General features: G+C 33.7%; 1 protein-coding gene across 1 annotated transcript; it reads right to left on the reverse strand.

Annotated features, from left to right (window-relative positions):
• Positions 1 to 988: 988 nt before the first annotated feature.
• LOC145585156 (peroxidase 12-like) lies at positions 989 to 3734 on the reverse strand. The gene is made up of 3 exons (XM_081641887.1): positions 3438 to 3734; positions 1852 to 2046; positions 989 to 1764 (listed from the first exon to the last, which is right to left on the reverse strand). The coding sequence occupies exons 1-3, from the start codon at positions 3660 to 3662 to the stop codon at positions 1147 to 1149; spliced, it is 1038 nt and encodes a 345-aa protein (XP_081498013.1). The 5' UTR covers positions 3663 to 3734; the 3' UTR covers positions 989 to 1146.
• Between the last annotated feature and the right edge of the window lie 22399 nt (positions 3735 to 26133).

Here is a 26133-nt window from a genome sequence, read left to right on the forward strand (position 1 = left end):
GGGAAAGCCACCTACAATATAATGGTTTTCTATCACAAGGAAAACCCCTAGTTGAAAAGGTTCATGTATCTAAGAGAATCCTATCACGGGAAAACCACCAGAAATCTAAAAAGCTCCCTATTTTTAGAGAAAGACGTACTAATAGATGAAAGATACTTTTATTGTGGTTACAGGAATGTATTGAGAAGACTCATCATTTACCTTAGGAAGAAGAGATTCATCTATTCTATGATAAGCATAATGAGATTTAGCTCATAAACTCTCGGCTAAAAGTTGGAGAGCTATCCAAGCTAAGTATTTTCAGCAACTTTTGTCTGCGGCAGGTTACACTGTGTGGTCAGCTGATACACACCAAGTAATCCTTCATCAACGAGCAATCTCTGACTGAGTAATCTTTGACTGACCGAGTAACTACCCCTAACCGGCCAAGTAACACTTAACCGAGTAAACTTTGATTGACTTAGTAATTCCTGACCGAGTGAGTAATCCTTGACCGACTTAGTGACCCCTGATCAACTAAGTAACTCCTAACCGACTTAGTAACCCATAACCGAGTGAGTAACCCCTATAGCCCTAACAGAGTAATCTTCATAATAGTTGGTCACACGGTGTGGCCAACCACATATAAAAGTTTGTGAAGTATTTTAGCCTCCTGTTCCTTGGATAGCAATAAGAAAGTGCAATTTCTAAAAGATAAATAAGGACAAAAAAATTGCTAGCAAATTTTAAATTAATGATAAGATAAAAACAACAATACGACAAGTCGACAATTAGTATTTGGTAGAAATGGTGACAAGAGTTAGTAAGATAAATATGTATAATATTGTTCCAAATCCATGCTAGATCAATGATGCTTAAAGAAGAAAACTATAATTTCCAACCAGAAAACAACAAGATGCAAATGGTAAAAGTAGATAAAAGAAAATTAAAATTACTGACAATTTGATAAAAGAAACAAAGATCAAGAGTACAAGTACAATACTTCTATTATTAAGCGTGCTACTAGATCTAGATAAAATTGTACGAGTATTTCACCTAGTCAAACATTTTATTTATCATAGAAGTATGAAGCCTTAAAAACTAAGGACAAAACATCTAATTAAACCTCACAGGTTATTACAATCAACTCAAAACATAGCTAGTTAATTACATATCACTTAAAATTGTGATACCCTCGTCAATGATAGACCACATATCCACCTTCTTAGCATTTCTTGCCGAGCAATTTGCACGAATTTCACCTTGTGTACCCGTCAACACACCAAGTTGTCCCATTTTCAACATTGCAACAACAAATTTTTCGTAAAATAAATTTTGATTTATCGCGAAGCTTGTGACAATTGGCTTTGTAATAGGATCAGTGTACAAATCTTGATCCGAAGTAAATAGACCTTGGCGATTCATAAGGTCTACGTAGTATTTGTTGTCAAATACATTAGGAGTACGGATGTCCAAATTTGTGGTGCGATCAGTGTCTTTGGCCGGGCAAGTGGCCTTAAGGTTCTTAGCAAAAGTTTGGTCCATTGTTTTATCTTGTGTAGGGTAGAGCCTCTCGGTGAAGGAGGAGCAATGGCCGCGACCAATGGTGTGGCCTCCGGAAAGGGCAACAACATCAGTAGGATCAAACCTTTTGTTGGCAAGGGATTTTAGAATGGTTGAGGCGTTGCTAAAAGGTGCCGGTAGATTATCTAGTGTTACTTGTGTTGTTGCAAAGTTTAGGCTGTCCCTCCTTCCTAGTGGGATGTTGTAATTTGGTCCACCAGACTGCAAAAGCAAGTGACAAGTTTGAGAAATGCTTTGACATTATATATACATGGAAATAGTAAATTGAAGGGAATAATAGATATATACCAGGACAACGGAATCACGAGCTGCAAGAGCAGTGATATCTGCGCAAGAAACAATTCGTCCACATGCTTTATGCACAAGGGCACGAATATCATTTATAATTTTAAAGGCCTCTTTTCTTAGTGACAAGTTGGGTGGTGCACCTTGTTCGCTAGGACCGCTTGCTGAACCATCCAACAATACTGATCCATCGCATCCCTGTAATTTTTAACTTATATAAATCATACTAATTTGAAGTACCTCATAGTAAATTGGATTAGATTAATTTAAACAAATAATCCTTTATTGAAAACAATAAATTAGTTTTTTTTTTTTTTTTTTTTTTTTTTTTTTTGGATACAAGTGAGGGCCAAGCCATTTATTCAAAAGCCAAAAGAGATTACATAATAAAACGTAGAATAGCCACTCCTAAGATATCCTCTCTTAGAAGAGCGTTTATTTCGATCGGAGGCGTATCGAAATAAACCATCCCTTCCTCAAGATGAACACCCAAATTGGCTAGGCCATCAGCCACCCTATATATATTTTATCTAATGCTAGTGATAACTATTACTAATAATCAATAGTCTTTTTTTTTTTTTTGAGGGAAAATAATCAATAGTCTTCGATAAAAAGAGGACAATTTTTTCCAATAGTTGAAAAAATAACGTAGTCTTTAAAAGCATATGGTTTTGAATCGCTCAAAAAGTCTACATAAAGGACAACGAACCCTATTTTCCTCAAAAAAATTAGAAAAAAGGGACAATTGCCCCTACAAAATAATTCCACGTAAGAGTTGCAACTTTGTTGAAATTTCCTTTGGGTTGGGCTTTGTTGAAACATAATCCTAGTTAATCAAACACTATCCCAAATTTGGGCCCAACCACCACAAATAAAAAAAATACTAACGACAAATTTAATAGCCGTACGTTATTCGTTTTCAATCGATTTTCTTATTTACAATACGTCAATACTAATAGTCTAATATACTATGTTAATTTAGTGAAAGTGGAGCCCTTTTTCACACTTAAATCATAATTGAAAAGTACTCTATATTCACTATATTAATTTAAATTTATTTTAAATTACTTATAATACTCCGTACTTTTTATATTGATGAATATTTACAACAATTTTATGATGACATAAGAAACGCTTTTTTTTTTTTTTTATAATCATTTCATTTTACATATTACTTCGTATAATGTAGTATTTCATGACCCATTAAATATAATAAACTAACCTCAACACAATACCTAAAGTAACATTTCATTACCCACTAAACTGCGAGAGATTTCACTTAAAAATAAGGATGTAGTAGATTATGTCATTATTACCTATTAACATGCATTTTATAAATAAAAAATAAAAATAAAAATTTACAGAGAGCACAATATTGCCCCATAATCAAATTTCATAATTCATCATAATAATGAATCGTAAATAGTAAAAGTCAATTATATTCATCATACAAAGGGATTGTAAATAGAAAATTTACCGTCCAATAATCAATAGTTTTACCAACATAACAATATTAATCTCAGATACACATAATTCAAATAATCATCACAACAACTAAAAATTCACACGAACGATAAACAAAAATATACCTGAACAAAGCAATCATGGAAATGAAGGCGAAGCAAACCAGCAGCCTGAGTGATATCCTTCTGAAAAACCTGTTTAAGATGATTTCTAACGATGGATTCTAATTGAGGGCACTTTGAACCATAGAATGAGTACGATAGTCCAGGTGCAACTGGTACACTACTTAAACTTCCTACTACCAAAGATGACATTATCATTAAGAACAACAAATTTATTTGGGAACCCATTTTTTGTGTTTTTCGGTTACCTAGTTTAATGCCTTAACTATAGTACGTAGTAGTTGTTGCTCTTCACTAGATAGTATAGAATGCTAAATTTATAGGCAAATTTATAAGCTAAAAAAGGTGTTGGGTTGGGGTTGATATTATATGTACTATTTGGGTATTTATTATGGGTTAGGTGACATTATTGAATATGATAGTCAGGATTGAAAAGTCTTTATCTACTTTTGAGAATTTTTTTTTTTAGAAAATAAATACTTTTTTCCGTTTTTTTAGTTGCAACACTTTTATTTTCACAGTCTCTGCAATTTTTGAAGAGGAGAGAGATGGAGATAAAAATAAGAGGGACACATGTGGATAAGAGATAGATAGAGAAAAAAAAATGTGAAAAATGAAAAGTGTTGCAAATAATTAACTATTTTCAAAATAGGAAAGTATTACAACTAAAAAAAACGGAGGAAATAATACAAGTACTACGTAGTATTTTCTACATGCTCTGGCCATATATTTTTAAGTGCTACTTCCTCCGTATCAGTTTGATTTTTGCACTTTTCACATGTCATGTTTGACTTAATTTTTTTTGGTATCATAAAATGAATAAATGTTATTATATAATATATCATTAGATTCATCACAATGTCTACTTTCATAATATAATTTTTTTTTGTTTTTTTTGTTTTTTTATTTTTATTTTTTTATATAATTTTTACTAATAGACAATTAAAAATATTAGTGGTCTTGTCTCAAAAAAAAAAAAATAATTAGTGGTCAAAGTTACTTCTTGGCAAATGTGCCAGTCAAATTAATACATTTAAAAAAAAAAGTATAAAAGTTGATATATATATAGGGTTTGGTAATTTTATTGACTTAAATATATTATGGTGCAGGTGGGTTAGAGATTCAGAGTCATCGGGTAAAATTATAAGAATATATAATAGAGGTAATAATCTATCTATAAGTATAATTAAAGTAGAAACCGTTGACATCACCATTGCCTATGTGTCAGTTTTTTATTAAAAAAATTCCCGCCAAAATTATAAGCGACATCATCCTTTTTTTTTTTTTTTTTTTTTTTTCCTTTTTTCCTTTCAAGATAAAGTTAATGTATGGAAAAGCTAAATTAATTACACATTTTCATTAAAACTTAATTTTTTTTACTAAATTGACTAACAACACAATTTTCTTATTGAGAAAAAAAATTACTACGTAATTGACGGTAGGCTCTTTTATTTTTCCTTCTTTCCTCCTATATTAACCACTGAACACTAATGCTATTTAAAAAAAATTATTTTTAATTATGAAATTAATTAGAACATTTAACATCATGTTCTAATATATATTTTCAAATATTTTATTCCTAAAATTGTGCATCGTACGGGATTAACCTAGTTTATTAAAAAGTAAGGGACCTCAGAAAAGAGAAATAATAAAAATAATAGAAGCGTCATAACAGAAATTTGTTAGAAGCATACAAATATTTGGACTATGGATTGTGATAAGCTCAAAATTTTGGCTACTGATTATTTTATAAATATGTTTCAGTCAAAATTAAATCCTAATATATCTTTCCAAAATGAATTTTTGCCAAATTACACCCTCACTGATTCTAATCGACTAGCTATGTCTAGGTTCCCATGTTTAGATGAGGTTAAGGAATGTTTATTTAGTATGAATCCCATGAAATGTCTGGGGCCTGATGGTGTACAACCTCGATTTTTTCAGCATTTTTGGTCTGATATAGGTCCCTCAATACACAAGTTTGTGTTTAATTGTTTTAGTATGTGTGAGGTTCCTCCTAGTATTAATAATTCATATATTGCTCTAATTCCCAAAATTGACAAACCTTCCAAATTATCGGAATTTAGACCAATAGGGTTATGTAACACTAGCTATAAATTGGTTACCAAGTTGATTTCTAATCGAATAAAACCTTTTCTTTCTAAAATCATAAATCCACTTCAATCAAGTTTTATTCCTGGAAGAGGCATTGAGGACAATATAATATAGTTAAAGAAATTGCTCATGTTTTCAAGAAAGCTAAAAAAGGAAAGAATATTTGTGCTCTAAAGCTAGATCTTACCAAAGCTTATGATAGCCTAGAGTGGTCTTTTATTGAGAATACCTTGAATTTTTTTGGCTTTCCTGATAATTTGAATAAATTGATTTTGAATTGTATTTGCTCCCCAAGAATTTCTGTTTTGTGGAATGGGGAAATATGTAATCCTTTCTCTCCTTCTCGTGGCATTAGGCAAGGTGATCCTTTATCGTCTTATATATTTGTTCTTTGCCTAGAGAGATTGTCAATTATGATTGAGCATCATGTTGGTAGGAAATTATGGAAACCAATTAGACTTACATCTTCAATTCATATGTCTCATATTTTCTATGCGGATGATGTATTTCTTTTTGGTAACTCTTCTACTGAAAATATTGATGTAATGATGTCTGTTCTTAATTCTTTTGGGGATATGTCTGGATTGAGATTAAATCAGTCTAAATCTTGCATGATTTTTCCATCGAGTATGAATCATTTGGTTAGAAATAGCATTGCTAGCTCCTTTGGTTTTAAATAATGTTCTACTTCATTTGGGAAGTATCTTGGGGTTGAAATTAGTCCTAATAAGCTTAAACCTTCTCTTTATTTTGGCCTCTTAGATAAAACTATGGATATGATTAGGGGGTGGCAAGCAAAGCTTTTGAATCTTTCAGGAAGGTGTACTTTAATCAAATCGGTTCTAAATTCCTACCCAGTTTACCATATGCAAACTAGCCTTCTTCCCTTTTCTGTCCTTGATAAATTGGAGCAACGATGTAGGAAATTTTTATGGAATAAGGTGGATAGTATACATTATAGTCCTAGACTTGCTTGGAAATATGTTACTATGCCTCTTGCTGCTGGTGGTTTAGGGATTAGGAGATTAAGGGAATGGAATTTATGTTTCATGGCTAAGTTAGGATGGACTCTTTTAAATAATCCTACGAAGCTTTGGGTGAGGATGTTTAATGAGAAATATTTGAAAATTCTGCTTTGTTTGATTGCATTCCAAAATCTTCTCACTCACCCATATGGAGAGATATTCTTAAGGGTAGACATCTTTTAGCCTCGGGTATGAAAATTGGGATAGGCAATGGTACTACTACTTCGTTATGGTATCATCATTGGGTGGGAAAGGCACCTATATATTTGCTAATCTCGAATGATATTCCTTCTTGGATGGTAGGTTGGTTTGTTAGTGACATCATTAAGGATGGTATTTGGGATTTAGAGGCCATAAAACACTTACTCCCAGGTTTTCTTATAGCTGAAATCTTGGCTACTCCCATTGCTAGAGTTGCTAGATTGGATGATTTTATTCAATGGTCCTTGTCCAAGTCAGGTGACTTTACCATAAAATCTGCTTATCATTTCCTTATTGCATCTACTTATCACCCCTTTCCCTACTTTAATTCATGGAAATCCCTTTGGAAAATCACTGTCCCTTCAAAATACAAAATGTTGCTTTGGAATGTGGTTCATGCTATCCTTCCTGTGGCTGAGAAATTGACTATTTTTCTGCCGTTTATTTCCCCGCTGTGTGCTAGATGTAATATGAATAGTGAATCACATTTACACCTTTTTCGTGACTGTTTTTCTTCTGCAATTTTATGGAAAGATATTTTTGCAAAGGTGCACCTTCCACATCAGTTTAATTTTCATGATTTCTTCTCATTAGATTGGACTGAGAGGATTAACTTCAATTTAGCTTATGATGCTCATTGGAAAATGACTTTTACTATAGCTATATGGCACATTTGGAAGCAAAGAAACACAGCAGTATTTGAACTTAAAATGTTTAATTCTCGAGTTGTCTTTAGTCGTTTTATCATAGACTATCAGTGTACTAATCACATTATGCAGGGCAAAGCACAGGTTTCTGACAATTCAAGCAGTTCGAGTGTTCAGAATACTTGGAGACCTCCTCCTAAAGGGTGGGTGAAAATCAACACTGATGGAGCGTGGACAGCAATCAATGTTGCAGCTGGTGGTGGTGTTGTGCGTAGAGATGATGGGTCTTGGATCATGGGATTTTCAAGCAAGTATAACGCAGTTACAGCCTTTGCCACAGAGTTACTTGCAGTTAGAGAAGGAATTGCTATGGTAAAGAGACTCGAGGCAAAAGATGTGGAGTTGGAAATTGATGCCCTCTCTATTGGTATCATGCTCAAATCAGCTGGAAGTACCCTGCATCATGAGTTAGCAGCAGTGGTTAGGGACATTGAGGAGGATATCAAATTCTTCGACACCTTTGAGATTCTGCATGTCAAGAGAAACAACAATGCTGTTGCTCATGAACTAGCTCGGATTGGCATGACTATGAGCGTTGGACATAGATTGTGTTTGACTTGTCCGGAGCCCATCAAGCCTATTTATAATGCTGAATTAGCTGCTGCAGCAGCCATGAATGTTGATGAAGATTCAGATGGAGAGTAATTTGCCTAGGAATGGTAGGAATAATATTTTCTGTATAATTTGTGTTGTTAAGCTGGTTTATCTTGGTCTTCGAGGAGGTTTAGTGTTAGTGGCTGCTAGGACCATTAGTTTTCAGTTTGGTAAATGGTCCTATGGCAGTGTTCATGTTGTTAGTTATTTACTTACCTCTAATTTTGCTCTACGGAATGAGGTGGGCAGCTTTCTTTGTAAAACTCTAATTAGGTAATATATGTTCCTTATGTTGTGTTAAAAAAAAAAAGAGAAATACAACTTTAAAATGTAATAGTTTGTTAAATAAAATTGAAAAAAAAAAATAACCACGTCATAATAACGAAAAAAAAAGAAAAGAAAATAATTAACACAAATTTAGTCTTTGTTCATTCCGGATTATTTTTTCCCATCTTACTTTAGGTAGTAAAATAATAATAAAACGAATAGATTTTTTATGATCTTACATGTCTCAATTATTATGGTAAAAGTTTTAGGAAACTTGGCCATTATTATCTAGGGAGTCCTAGTGTACTACCATAATAAATACGAGTACATAAAATATGACAATAAAAGAAAGAGAAAAAGAAAAAAGTTAATTGATAAAAAATTACTGGCGGCTTGACTAAGTCGATAATTATATTCAGTCTATAATTGTATTTAATCATTTATTTGATGGCAATTTGGCAAAAGCTAACAAGTTTGATAAGAGAACTAGAATTGAAAATATTAAAGTAATTTGGGTGGCCTACGCGCGCGATGCTTGCAAAGGGCCACCTCTCATAGAAAAGTTGTATTGACGTGTATTTACACCTTTGATTTGGGTGGTAGACTTGGTAATTTTAATACGTACTATTTAGTTTATGTGCCTATGTGGTTGCTTCGTAGAACATAAGAAAGCCACCATAATGTTTTTTGACAATTATTTTTTAAAACCCTCAAAAAAGTTTGATAGTGTTATTTCAAAATAATTATTAAATAATATTTAATTGATTTGCATCCTTTCATAATTTAAGCGGCAATTGTTAGTTTAGAATTCTTAATTGATTTGCATGTTTCAATAATACCTAGTGTGTTTTTCTTCAAATGAATTTTTTGTGAGCTTTGGTCATACGGAGTAATAATATGTGCCATGTTCGGTGCAGCTAAAAACTTAATAATGTAAGTTCTTTAATATTCTACGACCATCTAATATCTATATATAAATCTAAAATTAAAGCAATAATCACTTAATTATATGTTTCCTCCAAATTTCTCTCCATAATTAATTAATTAATACCATTTTTTTTCCTTTCATCGATTTCCCTTGATTTTAGGATTTTTAAGTTCTTTATACCTCTTGATAACATTTGCTCAAATATCACTATTTAATATGAATTCCATTTAAATTCCATAACGTTGTTCATGTGCCATCAAACAATGTACATTTCAAAACTAATAAACCTTAATAATAGTTGCAATTAAAGTACGACAAGATTGTAAATAAGAAGAGCAACCATGAAGGAGTAAAGATAGACAGTCTCTTGGTAATAAACAGTCTCTTCGTACGTACAATTTTTTCTTTTTAAATAATAATAAAAACATATGAAGTATAAAGCATTAGAATTTTTTTATTCACAACACAAAAAAAAAAAAAAAAAAAAAAAAAAATACAAGTTTTTTGTTAAAAAAAAAACTTTTGAATTAATTGATAATAGGTTTAATGAAAAAAAACATTAAATATTTTAATGAGAGTAAACATATTAATGAGGGTAAAAAAGTAAATACACATTTTTGTACATATTTTTGATGGTATAGTTGGTAGCACACTATTTCTAAGAGTTATCTTCTACTTTTTATAAGGTAGGGAAATAAACATATTCCTTCCATCCCTTATTGATAGTCTCTTTTGACTAAATTTTAGTCCCAAAATGTTCATCCCATTTGCTTTTTTAACAACCATTAATATTAATATTTACCAAAATTCCCTCAACTTTGCAATAATATTTGTGCAAATTTAACTTTCCCGAGTAAATTTTATTTTTCCATATACTTTTATTACTTTCTCTCTCTACTTTTTTGCATACCCAATGTAAATTTATCTTTTCAATGTAATTTTACTACTTCTTATTTATGCTTATTAATTCCCTTGAAATTTGCCCAAAAGGGACTATTAATAAGGGACGGAGGGAGTATATTAATTACATCAATTGACGTGTGATTTTGTCATGCATTCCTAACTAGTTTCTTTTTACGGGGTAGTAATATACTTCATCTGTTTTTAAATACTTGTTCCATTTCCTTATTTGAAAAGGTTTTACAATATTTACTTCATTTCTCTCAACTAGTGGACCTAACATAAATTATATTTTATTAATTTGATATTCTCTCTTCTCCAATTCTCTCAATGCAACTACTTTTGTTTTTTACAATTATTCTTCCGCTTACCCTACTATCTCTATATTTTATTAAGTACTTTCTCCAATTTCTCCTAAAACTCCGCATATGAAGAAATGGAGCAAGTATTTAAAAATGAAAGGAGTATTAAACTATACTAATCTATTAAAAGATGTTCCTAAAAACGTTGACGTGCCACGTAGTTTCTATTTTGTTGCGCCACGACATCTTCCCACCATCTCATGATGTCACATCATCACTCAAACAAATGCCACATCACCCAAGCAACTAACATTAGTCCATATAAAAACATCAGGATAAGGAGCTTTGAACCCTCAACCTCTAATAACACATATGATTATTTAACCATTTAAGCCAATATCAACTATGTTATTTGTATAGAAAAAATTTCTTATAAGTACAAACCTCAAGGTTTAATTAAAAAATAAAAAAACTACATTCAAAGAGTAACTCAATTTTGGTTTGACAGTGACAATTGCAGTTTTAAAAAGCCTTTTAAAAAAATTACCGATTGTACGTCTACAATAATAGCAACCCGGGGCAACGCGCGGGGTCACTCACTAGTTATATATTAAAAAATGTTCCTAAAAACGTTTATGTGCCATGTGACACTCCGCCATGCCAACTTTCAACCATGAGCATATTATAATGAAAATGTCTATCATGAGATTTGAACACACAACCTCAAAAATATGTATTAGAGAAGTGTTACCAACCTCATCTATTGATTAATAATGCTTTTATATTTGATTCATATATATATATATATATATATATATATATATATATATATATATATGGATTGGAGATCTAAACATTTAATGATTTCGATTCTTAAAAAAATCAATTCTATTATTTGCGAATAATGCTGATCAATGAGGTAATGCAAACAAGAAAAATCAACTATTAGTCTAATTTTAGTTATTTAATTCTTTCGATAATAATTATGTCTCTATTTTCATTATATTAATTATAAATTATATACAAAAGACATGTTTATATAATTAGTAGTCAGTAGTTGTTCCATAAATATGAAAAATTATTATATAAATAAACAAATACAAGTAATGAATAAATGGAATAATAAAAAATGAACCTATCTATTCAATGATAAGTGTTCAAAGTAATAAGCCGGGGCATTACCCAGGTCACATACTAATTAATTTTCTAATACCTTGAGACACAAGACCCTAATATTACTAATTAATTTTCTAATACCTTGAGACACAAGACCCTAATATTACTAATTTAATACGTAGGCATCATACAGAGAATAAGGCACTGTATGTAGTGTATTTGGTGCTTATGGTTGGCACAAGCATCTGGAATCTCCGAACAAAATTCTCAAATGTCGGCCATAAAAGCAGTAGAGTACATGTGTCGGATCCAAGGTATTAAGGCGCATGTGCACATAGCTAATTAATTAGCCCTTCACCATTTTCAAAACACTTTGGTCATGCCAATCAATGTGATTGCATATGCTTTTAGTTTGCTGGCATAAATGTCACGAGAGCCTTCAACTAAATCATGAGCTTATCCATAACCGATAAGAATCCTATATGACACACAAGTAAAAAATTTCTGTATACATTATGCCTAGTCTTACACAATTTCTTTATAACTACTAAATTATTTTTGGTCTTCTCTTAAAATTGTAATTTATTTAAGATGAACTGCATAACAAATTATATAAGAAAATTATTTAACATCAATATCTTTATAAGTTTATCTTTTAGTAACCCAATATTATATTAAAAGTTTCTCACTTTAACATTTACACTATTTACATAACTCGTTTTGATCAATGTTAATAATTCACCTAAAAATTATAATCATGTTAAAAATAGCATTAGAATCGTCTGAATATAGTTTTTTTTTTTTTTTTTTTTTTTTTTTTTTTTTTTTTTTTTTATATAATGGTCCAAAAAGGAGATTGCTAGCTTCCAACTGACTCAAGACAACAACAAGAAAATTCAAATCTCTTAACCAAACTAATACAAGAGCTAAAAAAGAAATTGAGGTTACAAACGCTATGAACTGCTTGACAATACAAATAAGGGGGTTGAGGATATCCTTTGCTAAAACTAGCCCTAAGCTGCTCCAAACTTGTTTTCTTGCATTTCTTGATAATCTTGCAAAAACGACTACAATACCATTTACCTTTCTTGTTCTTCACCCTTGCCCTAATTGACCTTCCATTTTTTTTCTTGACGTGGCAGAGAACATGAAGGTGGTGAGTGGTGGAGGGGATTGCACTTGGTCGAGTTCAACATTCATGGGGTCTTTATCTTTAGAACCTACGGATTCCATATCATCGAAAACAGTGGTAGTTAAATCTCTTGCAGGTAACTCATACCCCTCCTCGATAATCAAACCCTCATTGTCGCTAAAAGTTAGGCTAGTAGCTATATGATCATCTAACTTCTCAACGGCAACACTGTTGGGTTTCGAAAGTCCATTGATCGTGGCGGAGTTCAGAGTTCGCTTGGCCTTTTCATTTTGGCTCTTTTTGTTGTGTTACATCTTTTTTGGACCCACTATCCTAGTGGGCGTAAGTGAGGTTTCAAGAACTTTGGATTCCGATCCTTTGTCATATGGGATTCAGAATACTCATCATAGGTGGTCTTTTTCTTTAATTTACTATACTCGTACAATCATCCATGATACAACAGAATGTTTGTAGAAACTTAAGGTTTTCTCTTGACACAGATCTAAATAAAACAAATCGAAAATATTAAGGGACTGGTTACTTCTTGATCCGTTGAGGAACATATGAAATTTCCAAGGTCCCTTGTCCTTAGCATGTCCATAATCCTGATTGTTTGGAGAACTATTAGTAGCATCATCGTCCTCTTTTTCCAAAGGGGTAAGAACATTGGATGTAGTGGTAAGACATTCTACCATCATCTCATTAGCAGCGTCCATGGTGGGTAAGGTCGTAATATAACACTAGGCAACCCAACAAAGTCTAGATTGACTGAGGGATTGCTAGTCTTCCCTTTTTTGTTGAAGATGGTGTGGGACAAGTCGGACTCCTTATTGCTCCTTTTTCCCTTGATCTTGATAGCTTTTCTTCTCAACCCCTCCACCTTCTCCATCTCATGAAGGATGTCTTGATTTTTAGGCTCAGCCTTAGCTACTTTGCCAAGATCTTCATGGGCCTCTTCGAGTTGATAAAACTTGATTTAGGCTAAAGCCCTTCTGTATCGGGCTTTAGTATTGTTACTATCAAGCACAATGACTAATGAGTATAGTTGCTTAGTTTGTTCAAAATCATGGACTTTTAGGGCACAAGCTTCAAGGTTTGACTCAAGGGATAGATATGACAAGGTTCCATAGGAAGACATAATCATCTTCATTTTAATTCTCGGCTGACAAAATCATAGAAGTTTCAGCCCTTTGTCATACTTAGCCTTAGCAAGAACAAATTCACCTTTCTTGAGGTAAGTATTACCTTCCTTGTTCAAGTCTTTTGCTTGATTAAGAATGTTACGGGGGCAATTATTTTTTGCAAAGTTTACAATGCTTTCGTTAAAATTATCGTTCAAGTGGGTGTGCATAAGGGCACTAAGTAATTTGCGGCAGTGTATACTAGGATTTTTGAAAAGGGAAAGGAAATTAATAAAAGACTTCACGAAAGAAACTGGAAGCAAAGTAGATAAGCAAATTAGAAAACTAGAAACCTAAGGGAAAGACATCCGACTGCCAACCTAGAGCCAAGACTACAAACGCAGACAGGCGGTGGCCGAGACCCTACCACCAAAACAGAAACTGACACGGTAAGGGGAGCTTGTCAAGTACAACAACCACCTCCCCCCCCCCCCCGAAGGACCGAAAGGTCCCAAAAACGATGTTAGTTGAGACAAACAACAATTAAAGCACGAATGATTTCTTCAAGCATAAACTCACCGAAAACTATGAAATGAGATCTCTACTATTTATACAAGATTAACTCATATATGAAGTAGGGTTTCTCAAAAGATAATTATGTCAATTTTAACTAAATCTCAAAACACGGTTTTCATTTAAGTAAATCTAGTTTTAAAGAAAATGTTTTTCGGAAAATAAGATAAAGAAAGATTATCAAAAAGAATAATATCTTTTTGATATTCTGATTTTAAGAAATATTTATTTAGTAAATCTTTTCCTAAAATCTATCTTTTTATCTTTTCCTTTTTATTAGATTTACCAAGCTCTTTGTCACGCTTCTAATAAGTTTCGTGCAAACCCTACTTAACATATTTAACAACATATCCAGAAGATAAAATCTTAACTAAATTAAGTTGTTGCGCCATTTTATTCTGCACTCGAAGATTGCTTGCGCATCACGCAGACCAGGACCAAGTTCCTGCTGTCTTCAAGTTCCTATTAGGGAACTTAGATAGTTCTTGTTAGAGAACTAAGTTCCTGTTAGGGAACTCTTCTTTTATCTTGTTTAACCTTCTTAAAGTGTTCTCTTTATGTTCTTCTTAGTTAAGGTTACTCTTCCACCACCAAGGTCCACTTCACCTGTTCTTGGTCAAACACTTGAAGAAATCTTTAGTCAAGTTTGCTTGAGTTTAAGTCTATCATCATCAAAACCTTTAAGCTTTAACAATTTCCCCCTTTTTGATGATGACAAACTTAAACAAACTCTTTAAAAGATTAAATGAAACAAAAGGTTCGTATTTTTTTATTTTTGATTTTATTAACCGAAAATAAACACACAAATGAAAATAAAAATAAGAACAAAAATAAGAAAAACTTAACAATAAAACAGAACACAAGATTAAACTAAGTTAAAGAAACTACTGGCATCAATATCAGATATAACTTTCTGATACTTTGAGAAATTTCTGATACTTTCTCAACTGGAATCCAGAACAACTTCAGCCTCAAAGTTTGCTTCTTCTTTTCCCCCTTTTGGCATTATCAAAAAGTCTTGTTTTTCAAGGTTATTAAGCATCTAGCCGCAGCCCCACAAGCAATTCATCGAGTGTGGGAAACTGAAGGCAGCACTGCTAACTTCCCTTGAGTTAGTTCCACTTTCCTGCACAAGTTTTCATAACATACACATACACACATGTATAGGCAAAGTTCCAAATCATTCCATAAAAACCAAAAGATTAACATCCAAATTTACAAACCAAATTAGGCTAGGCTAGGCTAGGCTAGGATAGGCTAGAGGTAGGCTGGCTGGATTCAAACTTGTCAACTCATTAGAAACAACATTATCTTCTTGTTTTCTTCCTTCTAATGCTCAATACTGGCCTCCGGTTTATCTTCCGGGTCCTGAATAGTCTTCTGGAACTCCACCTTCTGTTCCCTAAGACTCTTTTCCAGTCCCTGTACTCCTCTTTCTAGCTTTTGAATTGTGCCCATAGCCTCTTTAAGCTGTTTCTCTACAACCTCAACCTTGTCAGTCAACTCAAAGACTTGCCCTTCAAGCATATTTTCTTCAGCATCCAGTTCCAACGGCTCCTCCAGGCTTGTCTTGGGAAGTGTACTAGCAGACAACCTTCTACTTTTCCTCACATGTTCTCCAGAAGCAGGTGCCTCCTTCCTCTTCCCACCAGCAGATGCACTTTTTTCTTTCTTTTCTTCAACCCATTGAATCTTTCCTCCTACAACTTCTAGGCTAAGACCCAGCAGGGTTTCCTCATTTATCACATTCTCTGGCTTCTCATCCAGAGCTCCATAATTTCCTTTCAACACCACTCCAAGAAATTCAAACACAATGGACATGATTGCTCCATAGCCCACTGTGTTCTTGCTAGGAACACAGTGAGCTAGGTGTTGATACATGAATGATGGAAAATTGATTCTGATCTTTCTACTCAAACAAAATATAACAGCCATGTCCATTAAGCAAGCTTCACCTTTCTTTTGAGTTCTAGGCAGGATGGTTTTCTTTACCAAATTAAACAGCAATTTGTTTAGAGGTTTCAGATCATTGTGACTCATTGTGTTTATCCCTCTCTTTCCTCCCAGAGACTCAACAATATCAGCGCCCAAATAGTTTCCAATCTTCACTGTTGATTTTCCCTTAATGTATGTTTCATAACCCTCTGTTGGCACTTTCAGAATTTTGCTTAGGGTTTCTACATCAAACTCAATTTTTATTTCATTCACTTCACTAGAAATCACTCCTTGTTTCACTTCAAAATTTTGACAAAATTCAGTCATAGCTACAGGATACATGCAATTGTTCGAAGCCCTAGAAAGCAAAAACTCCCATTCTTGGAACTTGAGTAAATCCAGAAATTCCAGAAACTTAGCCTTCCTACACCAAGTTAAATCAATTCTATGACCTACAACATACCTTCCTGCTAGAGCCTCAAGCTCTGATTGGTCAGTTATGATGTCTTCTTCAATCGGATCATCTTCTCCTCCAGACTCTGTAATTCCGGCCACGAAATCCTCGACCTCCTTAATGTGATCTTCCACAGTCCTCACTTTGTTCTTCTTTTCTTTCCATTCTCTCAATTTTTCAAAGATATCTGTGGTTTCCACTTCTTTGTCATCCAATTTCTTCTCTTTAGGGATTCTGGTGAAGGTAAAGGAGGTAGAAGTGGTCTCGTGTTGGGTTTTATCAATTTCTTTGTATGACACCATGGTTAGAGGAGAAGCAATTTCAGGCTCTGACCTTGGTTCGTTTTGGGAATTTTCTGAGGAACTAAGTGAAGTGATGATGACCATGGTGTTAGATGATGGTGGTTTTAAGCTTTGATGGTTTTTACCGAAGAGGGTTAATTTGATTTGACAGTGGAGTGCGAAGGTGGGTAAAAGATTCTTTTTATAATTAATGAAGCGGTGTGATGGAATTTAAGGAGTTTACTGTTCAGTCATTTAATTGAACAAGTTCAATTAATTTTTACAAATCAATTTAGGCAGGATGAATTTTTCAAAAATCTTTTCTTTCCAAATTCATTTAATTTTCAAAAATAATTACTTTATGAAAATACACGTAATTGGAACACGCTTTACACACACATGCAATGTACGTTACTAATTGCTTATACAATTAAGTGTTTAGTGAACTAACCTTCAGTGATCAACAACGGTGACACTTCAGCTATGTTTAGCACACCAAGATTATGCTAAATGCTCTTTTTGCTCTATTTACATTGTTTTTTTACTTTGCCATGTCTTGGAACTTCAGAAGCCATCAAATCAGCTTGATCATCCCAAGTTCCAGTCTCAATTTCTCAAATCTTTCTCTGTTCAAGGGCTTGGTTAGAATATCTGCAATTTGATTTTCAGTTTGACAAAATTCCAACTTAATATTTCCTTGTTCCACATTATCTTTTAAAAAGTGATGCCTAATGTGGATATGCTTTACCTTTGAGTGTTGAACTGGATCCTTTGAAATACATATAGCACTGGTATTATCACGGTAAATAGGAACACATTTAAATATAATACCAAAATCTCTAACCTGTTGCTTTATCCATAGGATTTGCGAACAACATGCTGCTGCTGCCACATATTCAACTTCAGCTGTAGATAATGCAACTGTGTTTTGCTTCTTGGAACCCCAAGAAACTAAACAAGGTCCTAAAAACAGTACCATACCTAAAGTACTTTTTCTATTAACCAAATCACCTGCATAGTCAGCATCAGTAAAGCCATTTAAATCAAAAGAATCACTTCTAGGGTAGAAGAGACTCAAGTCATCAGTTCCTTTCAAGTATCGAAGGATTCTCTTTACTGCTATCAAGTGGGATTCCTTTGGATTGGCTTGGAACCTGGCACATAGACCTACACTAAAAGATATGTCAGGTCTACTAGCTGTTAAGTAAAGTAGAGAGCCAATCATACCTCGATTCATAGTTTGATCTATGCAAGTTCCAGTTGGGTCTTCATCTATTCTAGTTCCAATGCCCATAGGAGTCTTGTTGGTTTTAGCATTGTCCATCTTGTATTTCTTGATCATTTCCTTGATATATTTTGTTGATGGATCATGATTCCTTCTTTAATTTGTTTGATTTGCAAACCGAGGAAGAAGTTTAACTCCCCCGTCATACTCATTTCAAATTCTCCACTCATTAGGTCAGCAAAATACTTGCACAAAGATTCATTAGTTGCACCAAACAAAATATCATCAACATAAATCTGTACAATTAAGATATCAATTCCATTTGATTTTAAAAACAAAGTTTTATCAATTTTACCACGTTTAAAACCTTTTGTCAAAAGGAACTTAGATAATCTTTCATACCATGCTCTAGGAGCTTGCTTTAACCCATAAAGAGCTTTGTCAAGCTTGTAGACATGGTTTGGGAACTCTAGATTCTCAAATCCAGGAGGCTTTCCACATAGACTTCCTCATCTAGAAATCCGTTTAAAAACGCACATTTAACATCCATCTGGTACAGCCTAAATCCCATGTAAGCAGCAAAAGCAATAAGTAAGCGTATAGCCTCTAACCTAGCTACAAGAGCAAATGTTTCTTCATAGTCGATTCCCTCCTGTTCATTGAAACCTTGTACAACAAGTCTACCCTTGTTCCTAACAATAATACCATGCCACTAGTAGAAAATATCAAAAAGGCACCCCCTAATTGCCACCGGTTCAGTCCAAAACGGTGGCAAAAATAGCCTTAAAAATTGGTGGGAAGCTGAACCAGGATATAAGGCACTGGTTCACTTCAAACCGGTGGCAAAAACATAAAGGCCACCGGTTTGAACTGGTGCCTTTGTGAACCGGTCCTTTTAATTATTAAAAAGAAACGCGGCCCTTTTAAACTCCCCCCAACCCTAGTTAATTTCTTCTCAGCCGTTTCTCTCTCCTCTCCTCCTCTTTTTCTCTCCTCTCCTCCTCTTTCCTTCCCCTGCTCCCCGATCTCCTCCTTCTCTTTCTCTTTTTAGATCTCCTCCTTCTCTTTCTCTTTCTCTCTCCTCTCCTCCTCTTTCCTTCTCCTGCTCCCCGATCTCCTCCTTCTCTTTCTATTTTTAGATCTCCTCCTTCTCTTTCTCTTTCTCTTTCTCGATCTCCTTCTCCCTCGTGTCCCCTTCCTTTCTTTCATTCGAAGACCAACACGAAGACCACCACTTTCGTTTGCAACACCGACTTTTCCACCACCACCAAGACCACCACGAACACATGCATGAGCAAGGTTAGGGTTTAGTCCAAAATTATTCAAGGTTTAATCGATTTTAATCGTTTTTTTTTCTGGGTTTTTGTTTTAATCGATTTTTTTTATGTTAATCGGATTTAATTTGTTTTTTTTTCTGGGTTTTTTTTTTTTTTTTAATTTTAATCGATTTTTTTTCATTTTTTTTCTGGGTTTTTGTTGTAATCGATTTTTTTTTTTATGTTAATCGATTTTAATTCGTTTTTTTATTTTCTGGGTTTTTATTTTATTTTAATCAATTTTTTTTTTTTATTTTAATCGATTTTATTTTGCTTTTGTGTTTTATTTTCTGGGTTTTTGTTTTAATCGATTTTTTTTTATTTTAATCGATTTTAATTTTTTTTTTATTTTCTGGGTTTTTTTTTTATTTTAATCGATTTTTTAATCGATTTTAATTCGATTTTTTTTTTCCGGGTTTTAACTGATTTTCAATTTTTGTTTTTATTTTAATCGATTTTTTTTGTAATCAATTTTAATCGATTTTTTTTTGTAATCAATTTTAATTCGATTTTTTTTTATTTTTTTGGTTTTTTTAATATTTTTTTCACAGCTACTATAATTTCTTTTAATCGATTTTTTTTTTGTTTTAATTGGTGCAGGTATATTGATGCAAGAATCAAGGTGCAAGTATATTGATTTAGATGTTGAATAGGGTTTTTTTTTATTGTGATGTTGTAATTTTTTTTTTTGATTTATATTGTAATTTTTTTTTTGATTTATATGTTGCAATTGATCTATTTTATTGATCTATATTGTAAAATTTTTTTGATTATATATTGTAGAGATTCGATTATATTGATTGATATTGGATTTATATTTTGTGTTCTTATTTATTTTAGTTTATTTAATTTTTAAGTGAAAAAAGACAAAAAAAAAAAAAAAAAAAAAAAATTGGGCACTTTTAACTGGTGCCAAAAACAATGAAAAATTTTTGGGGTCATTTTTGGCACCGGTTAACCGGTGCCAATAACCATTTTTGCCACCGGTTTGAACCGGTGGCTTTTCATCCAAGTAATTGGCACCCCCCACATTGGCACCGGTTCAAAACCGGTGGCATTGAGGGGTTTTGAACCGGTACCAATTTTGCTTTTTCACCTAGTGTGCTCATCTAGCTTGTTCCTAAACACCCATTTTAAACCAATTGTCTTCTTCTTGTTAGGTCTAGGTTCCAGATGCCAAACTTTATTTCTTTCAAACTCATTAAGTTCAGCTTACATAGCATTACTCCAGTCAGTGTCAGTTAAAGCTTCAACGTAGTTCTTAGGTTCCATAGAGGAAAGGAACGTATAGAATGCACAGAAGTTCCTAAGCTGAGATCTGGTCTAAGTTCCTTTTGTGATATCGCTCATGATTGCATCCACTGGATGTGACTTCTGATGTTTCCAAGGCTTTGGTGTGAAGTCCTTGATTGGATACAGTCTTTCTTCATTGTTGTTGACTAGTTCTTCAGTAGGAACTCCAACTTGATTTTCAGTTTACACTTCTTCAAGAACTTCCTCATTTACTATATTCTGTTCTGCGTTTTGTGGAGTTCCTGTTGCATTCTCCAATGTAGGTGCTTCATTTGCTTCTGTATTTGCTTCTCCTACATTTTCAACTTGCTGCTTCTGCAATGATGTTGATTCCTCATCTGGATCCTGTTTGCGAACAAGTCCAATTTCAAAATCATCATCACAATCCTGTACATCAATCAATTGTTCAGTTTCATCAAATATATCATGTACAGATTCCTCAACACACATTGTTCTCTTATTATATACTCTATAGGCTTTACTATTTGAGGCATATCCTAAGAAAACTGCCTCATCACTACGTTCGTCAAACTTTCCCAAGTTCCTTTTACCATTATTATGAACAAAGCATTTACAACCAAAAGATTTAAAGTAAGAAATGTTAGGCTTTCTCCCTTTAATGAGTTCATAGGGAGTTTTGTTGGTGATGGCTCTAACAGATACTTTGTTGAGAATGTAACATGCTGTGTTCACTGCTTCTGCCCAGAAGTTTCTAGGCAGTCTACTTGAAATCAGCATAGTTCTGGCCATGTCTTCAAGGCTTATGTTCTTGCGTTCCACAACTCCATTCTGTTGTGGAGTTCTTGGTGCAGAGAAGTTATGATCCATTCCATGTTCTGTGTAGAATTCATCAAAATTGAAAATTTCAAATTCTGTTCCATGGTCTGATCTGAGATGTATCAATTGATTACCTGTTCTTCTCTGTTCTTTCTTTACAATAGCAACAAACTCATCAAATGTTTCATCTTTATTAACAAGAAAGAATACCCAAGTATACCTTGAATAATCATCAACAATTACCATAACATATCTCTTACCACTTCTACTCTGGATTCTCATTGGACCACAGAGATCCATATGAATAAGTTCCAAAGGTCTTTTGGTACTTACCATCATTTTAGATTTAAAGGAAACTCGAGTCTTGTTTCCTCTAACACAAGCATCACACACTTTATCATATAGGAATTTAATGCAAGGAAGTCCTTCCACTAATTCCTTTGATCTATGTTTATCAAGCAAAGTAAAACTAGCATGACCAAATCTTTTATGCCATAATAGAGTATCATCCTCAATAACACTAAGACATGTCAAACTGCTGTTAGGAACCTCATTGAGATCCACAATATATGTGTTCCCTTTGCGAGTTCCTTCTAGGATTATGTTCTTAGTGTTATTGTGGATGATTTTACACTTATTGGAAGTAAAGCTAACAGAGTTACCTTTATCACAAAATTGAGAAATACTTAACAAATTGTGTTTCAAACCCTCGACCAAAAATACATTATCAATATCATGGGAACTTGACCTTCCTACTTTGCTAATAGCAACAATATCTCCTTTCATGTTATCACCAAAGGTCATAGTCCCACCATAATAGGCATCCAGTGAGAGAAATCTAGATTTGTCTCTAGTCATGTGCTTAGAACAACCACTGTCGAGGTACCAAGTGTTGTTCCCCCTCACTGGAACCTGCATGAAGAATCAAACGTTAGTGTTAGGAACCCAGGTTTCCTTGGGTTCCTTTGTAACATGAGTTGGGTTATCTTTCTTAATCTAAATCTGTTCTACATGTTTTTCATTCTTCTCTGTGCTTTTTTCTTTCTTAGGACACTTAACCTGCTTGTGTCCTGTGTTTCCACAGAAATAACAAACAATACTACTTGGCAGATCTACATACTTCTTTTCCTTTAGGAACTTCTTTTTAAAACCTAGTCCCTCTGTTCTCTTGGTCTGAGGTTTAGCAATCCAATCTGGAACTTTATATTTTATGGGTTGCTTACCTTTCCTAGCTCTCTTAAGTTCCCCCTCAAGTCTTGCCTTATCTGTTTTTAGATCTTCCAAATCAAATTTTAATTTTTCAAAACTCGGATAATGCATAAGTGGAGGAACTTCAGAGTTAGGAGTATCTACACTAAGTTTTAACAAAGATAATTCCACATTCAAAAGTATGTTATCATGTTTCAGTTTTTCTATAGTTTCTTTTAGAACAACATTGTCATCAAAGAGACTAAAGAACCTGTATTGAATATCAAACTTCATATTGTCTACCCATTCACTGTTTTCCTTGTAAGTTAACAAAGCCTTATCACTTTGATGTTTTGCTCTATGTAATTCTTTAAGTTCTTCTTGAATATCCAAAACAACACATATTAGTTTCTCTTTAGAAAAATGTCTTAATTTTTTTTGAGAAAACCATACCTCAGCCTCGAGTTCCTTCAGTTTGGCCTTTTTATCAGTTTTGGCCATTAGACATAGATGCGCAGTTTCTTTTGAAGGTTGGTCTTCTTCTTCTTCTGAGTCTGTGTCTCCCCATGCAGCAAGCATAGCTTTCTTTACATTGTCCTCAGTAAAGTATGGCTTATAGACTCTGGAATCCTTGGATTGATCCTTTCCTTTAGTCCTTCCTTTATTACCTTCCTTGATTGGACAGTCCTTGATGAAATGATCTTTTGAGCCACACTTGAAACAAGTAGTGTCTCTGGAACTTGTAGCCTTCTTGTTCCTATCAAACTTCTGGTTGTTCATCATTCTCTTGAATCTTCTTACTAGCATTGCCATCTCATCCTCATCAACTTCCGAGGCATTTGAGTCTTGTGCCTTAAGTGCGAGACTCTTGTTTTTAGAACTTTCATTATTGGAACTCAGGTGAAGTTCATGAGTCATTAGGGAACCTGCTAGTTGTTCTATATTGAACTTAGTGAAGTCCTTAGTTTCCTGCATTGTAGTAACCTTGGATCTCCAGCGTTCATCATGTGGTAGACTCCTCAAGATCTTTCTTGCCTGTTCATCTATAGGAATTTGCCTGCCAAGGGAACTCAGTTCATTAATTATATCATTAAATCTTGTAAACATTTCTTCTATGGTTTCCTTAGACTGCATTTCAAACCTTTCATACCTAGACATCAATAAATCAATTTTAGAACGTTTTACTTCATTAGTTCCTTCATGAGTTACCTCTAGTAAATCTCAAATCTGTTTCGCTGTCTTACACCCCATAATACGATTATGTTCATGAGGTCCAAGACCACAATGCAAATATTTAATAGCTAGAGCATTTAAATCAAGTTTCTGATAATCTTCTTTATCATAATCAAAAATAATTTTAGGAAATACCTCGTTTTTGTCATTGGTTGCGGTTACCTCAAAATCACCAGATTCAATCACACGCCATACCTGGTAATTTTCAGCCTTAATGAAAATCTCCATCCTATTTTTCCAGTAGGCATAAAACTTACCATTAAACATAGGTGGACATTGGGTAGAATTCCCTTCTTCAAGTTTCTCCTTGTAATTCATCTCTCCTCAGGAACTTACTCGGCAAAGTTATCTACTTGCACGTGAGAACCGTGCTCTGATACCAATTGTTAGTTGAGACGAACAACAATTAAAACACGAATGATTCTTCAAGCACAAACTCACCGAAAACTATGAAATGAGATCTCTACTATTTATACAAGATTAACTCGTATATCAAGTAGGGTTTTTTCAAAAGATAATTATGTCAATTTTAACTAAACCTCAAAACACGATTTTTATTTAAGTAAATCTAGTTTTAAAGAAAATCTTTTTCAGAAAATAAGATAAAGAAAGATTATCAAAAAGAATAATATCTTTTTGATATTCTGATTTTAAGAAATATTTATTTAGTAAATCTTTTCCTAAAATCTATCTTTTTATCTTTTCCTTTTTATTAGATTTACCAAGCTCTTTGTCACACTTCTAATAAGTTTCGTGCAAACCCTACTTAACATATTTAACAACATATCCAGAAGATAAAATCTTAACTAAATTAAATTGCTGCGCCATTTTATTCTGCACTCGAAGATTGCTTGGGCTTCACGCAGACCAGAACCAAGTTCCTGCTGTCTTCAAGTTCCTGTTAGGGAACTTAGATAGTTCTTGTTAGAGAACTAAGTTCCTGTTAGGGAACTCTTCTTTTATCTTGTTTAACCTTCTTAAAGTATTCTCTTCATGTTCTTCTTAGTCAAGGTTATTCTTCCACCACCAAGGTCTACTTCACCTGTTCTTGGTCAAACACTTGAAGAAATCTTTAGTCAAGTTTGCTTGAGTTTAAGTCTATTATCATCAAAACCTTTAAGCTTCAACAAATGATGATAGGGTAAAAAGCAGCGGATTGGCTGTCAACCGGGTCACCGACGTCGGAAATGCACTTCCTTAGGCGGCGCAGACGATGGTTCAGTGTCAACCTAGGTGTACACGAGTTACATCCTGCGAGAATGAAGGCCTCCTCGCAATCAGGTGGTGCAGGCTCCGCAGGAATGGACTTACCGGCGATCAAGAAGGAAAGCGGCCTACTCAGATTGCCTGCAGCCCATCGGAGGATTCTAGAGGAAAAGCTGGATTTAGAAAACCAGTGGCCTTGAAAGCAGATTATTTTGGGGGGTTTTGTTCTCGCGCCCGTGAGGCAAGTTCTTTTTGGTTTACAATACCAAGTTCGTTCAAATATATAGTTTTCACTTCACCAAAAAAATATATATAGTTTCCAAACATCAACTAAGTAGTTTATAAACTCGAAAAACTTGGATACATCATTTATTAGCAGCTGTATTTTTCATGGGTATGTAGTTTAATTCAACAATTACAAAGCCTACAATAAATGGACACGAGATAACGCTGTCTACCCTCAACTCCTAAAATTAGAATCCCAAATTTAATGAACTAATAAGTATTAGACGGTATTGTATTTGATTTGTGTGGAACTATAGTACACAAGAATTTTCAAGGTTTAGTCGATTAGACCCCTAATCCCTACTCCATTAGTGGGAAAATCATCAAAAGGTATTTCTTCACTATATAATAGAGAAAGCAAGAGCTGAGAAATGTACATGAAGTCTTCTAATGGCTTAACAGCTTAAAGGCCTAAGCTAAATGATCACCCATAACTTTTCAAGTAGTATTGATTTCAATTAGTGTTTACAAGAGTAATCTCTTGCTAAATTTCACTTTCACTCTAAAAAATAAGAGTTACAAAAA

The sequence above is a fragment of the Chenopodium album genome, chromosome 16, assembly GCF_948465745.1.
Source record: "Chenopodium album chromosome 16, dcCheAlbu1.1, whole genome shotgun sequence".
Taxonomy (NCBI): Eukaryota; Viridiplantae; Streptophyta; class Magnoliopsida; order Caryophyllales; family Amaranthaceae; genus Chenopodium; species Chenopodium album.

What these genes read in the sequence shown, in the direction of transcription:
- LOC145585156 (XM_081641887.1), bottom strand. Translation starts at nt 3,662, where the DNA reads ATGGGTTCCCAAATAAATTTGTTGTTCTTAATGATAATGTCATCTTTG. An exon ending in TCCATGATTGCTTTGTTCAG is followed by an intron (nt 2,047 to 3,437) that starts GTATATTTTTGT and finishes TAAAAATTACAG; the next exon opens with GGATGCGATGGATCAGTATT. An exon ending in CTCGTGATTCCGTTGTCCTG is followed by an intron (nt 1,765 to 1,851) that starts GTATATATCTAT and finishes TTGCTTTTGCAG; the next exon opens with TCTGGTGGACCAAATTACAA.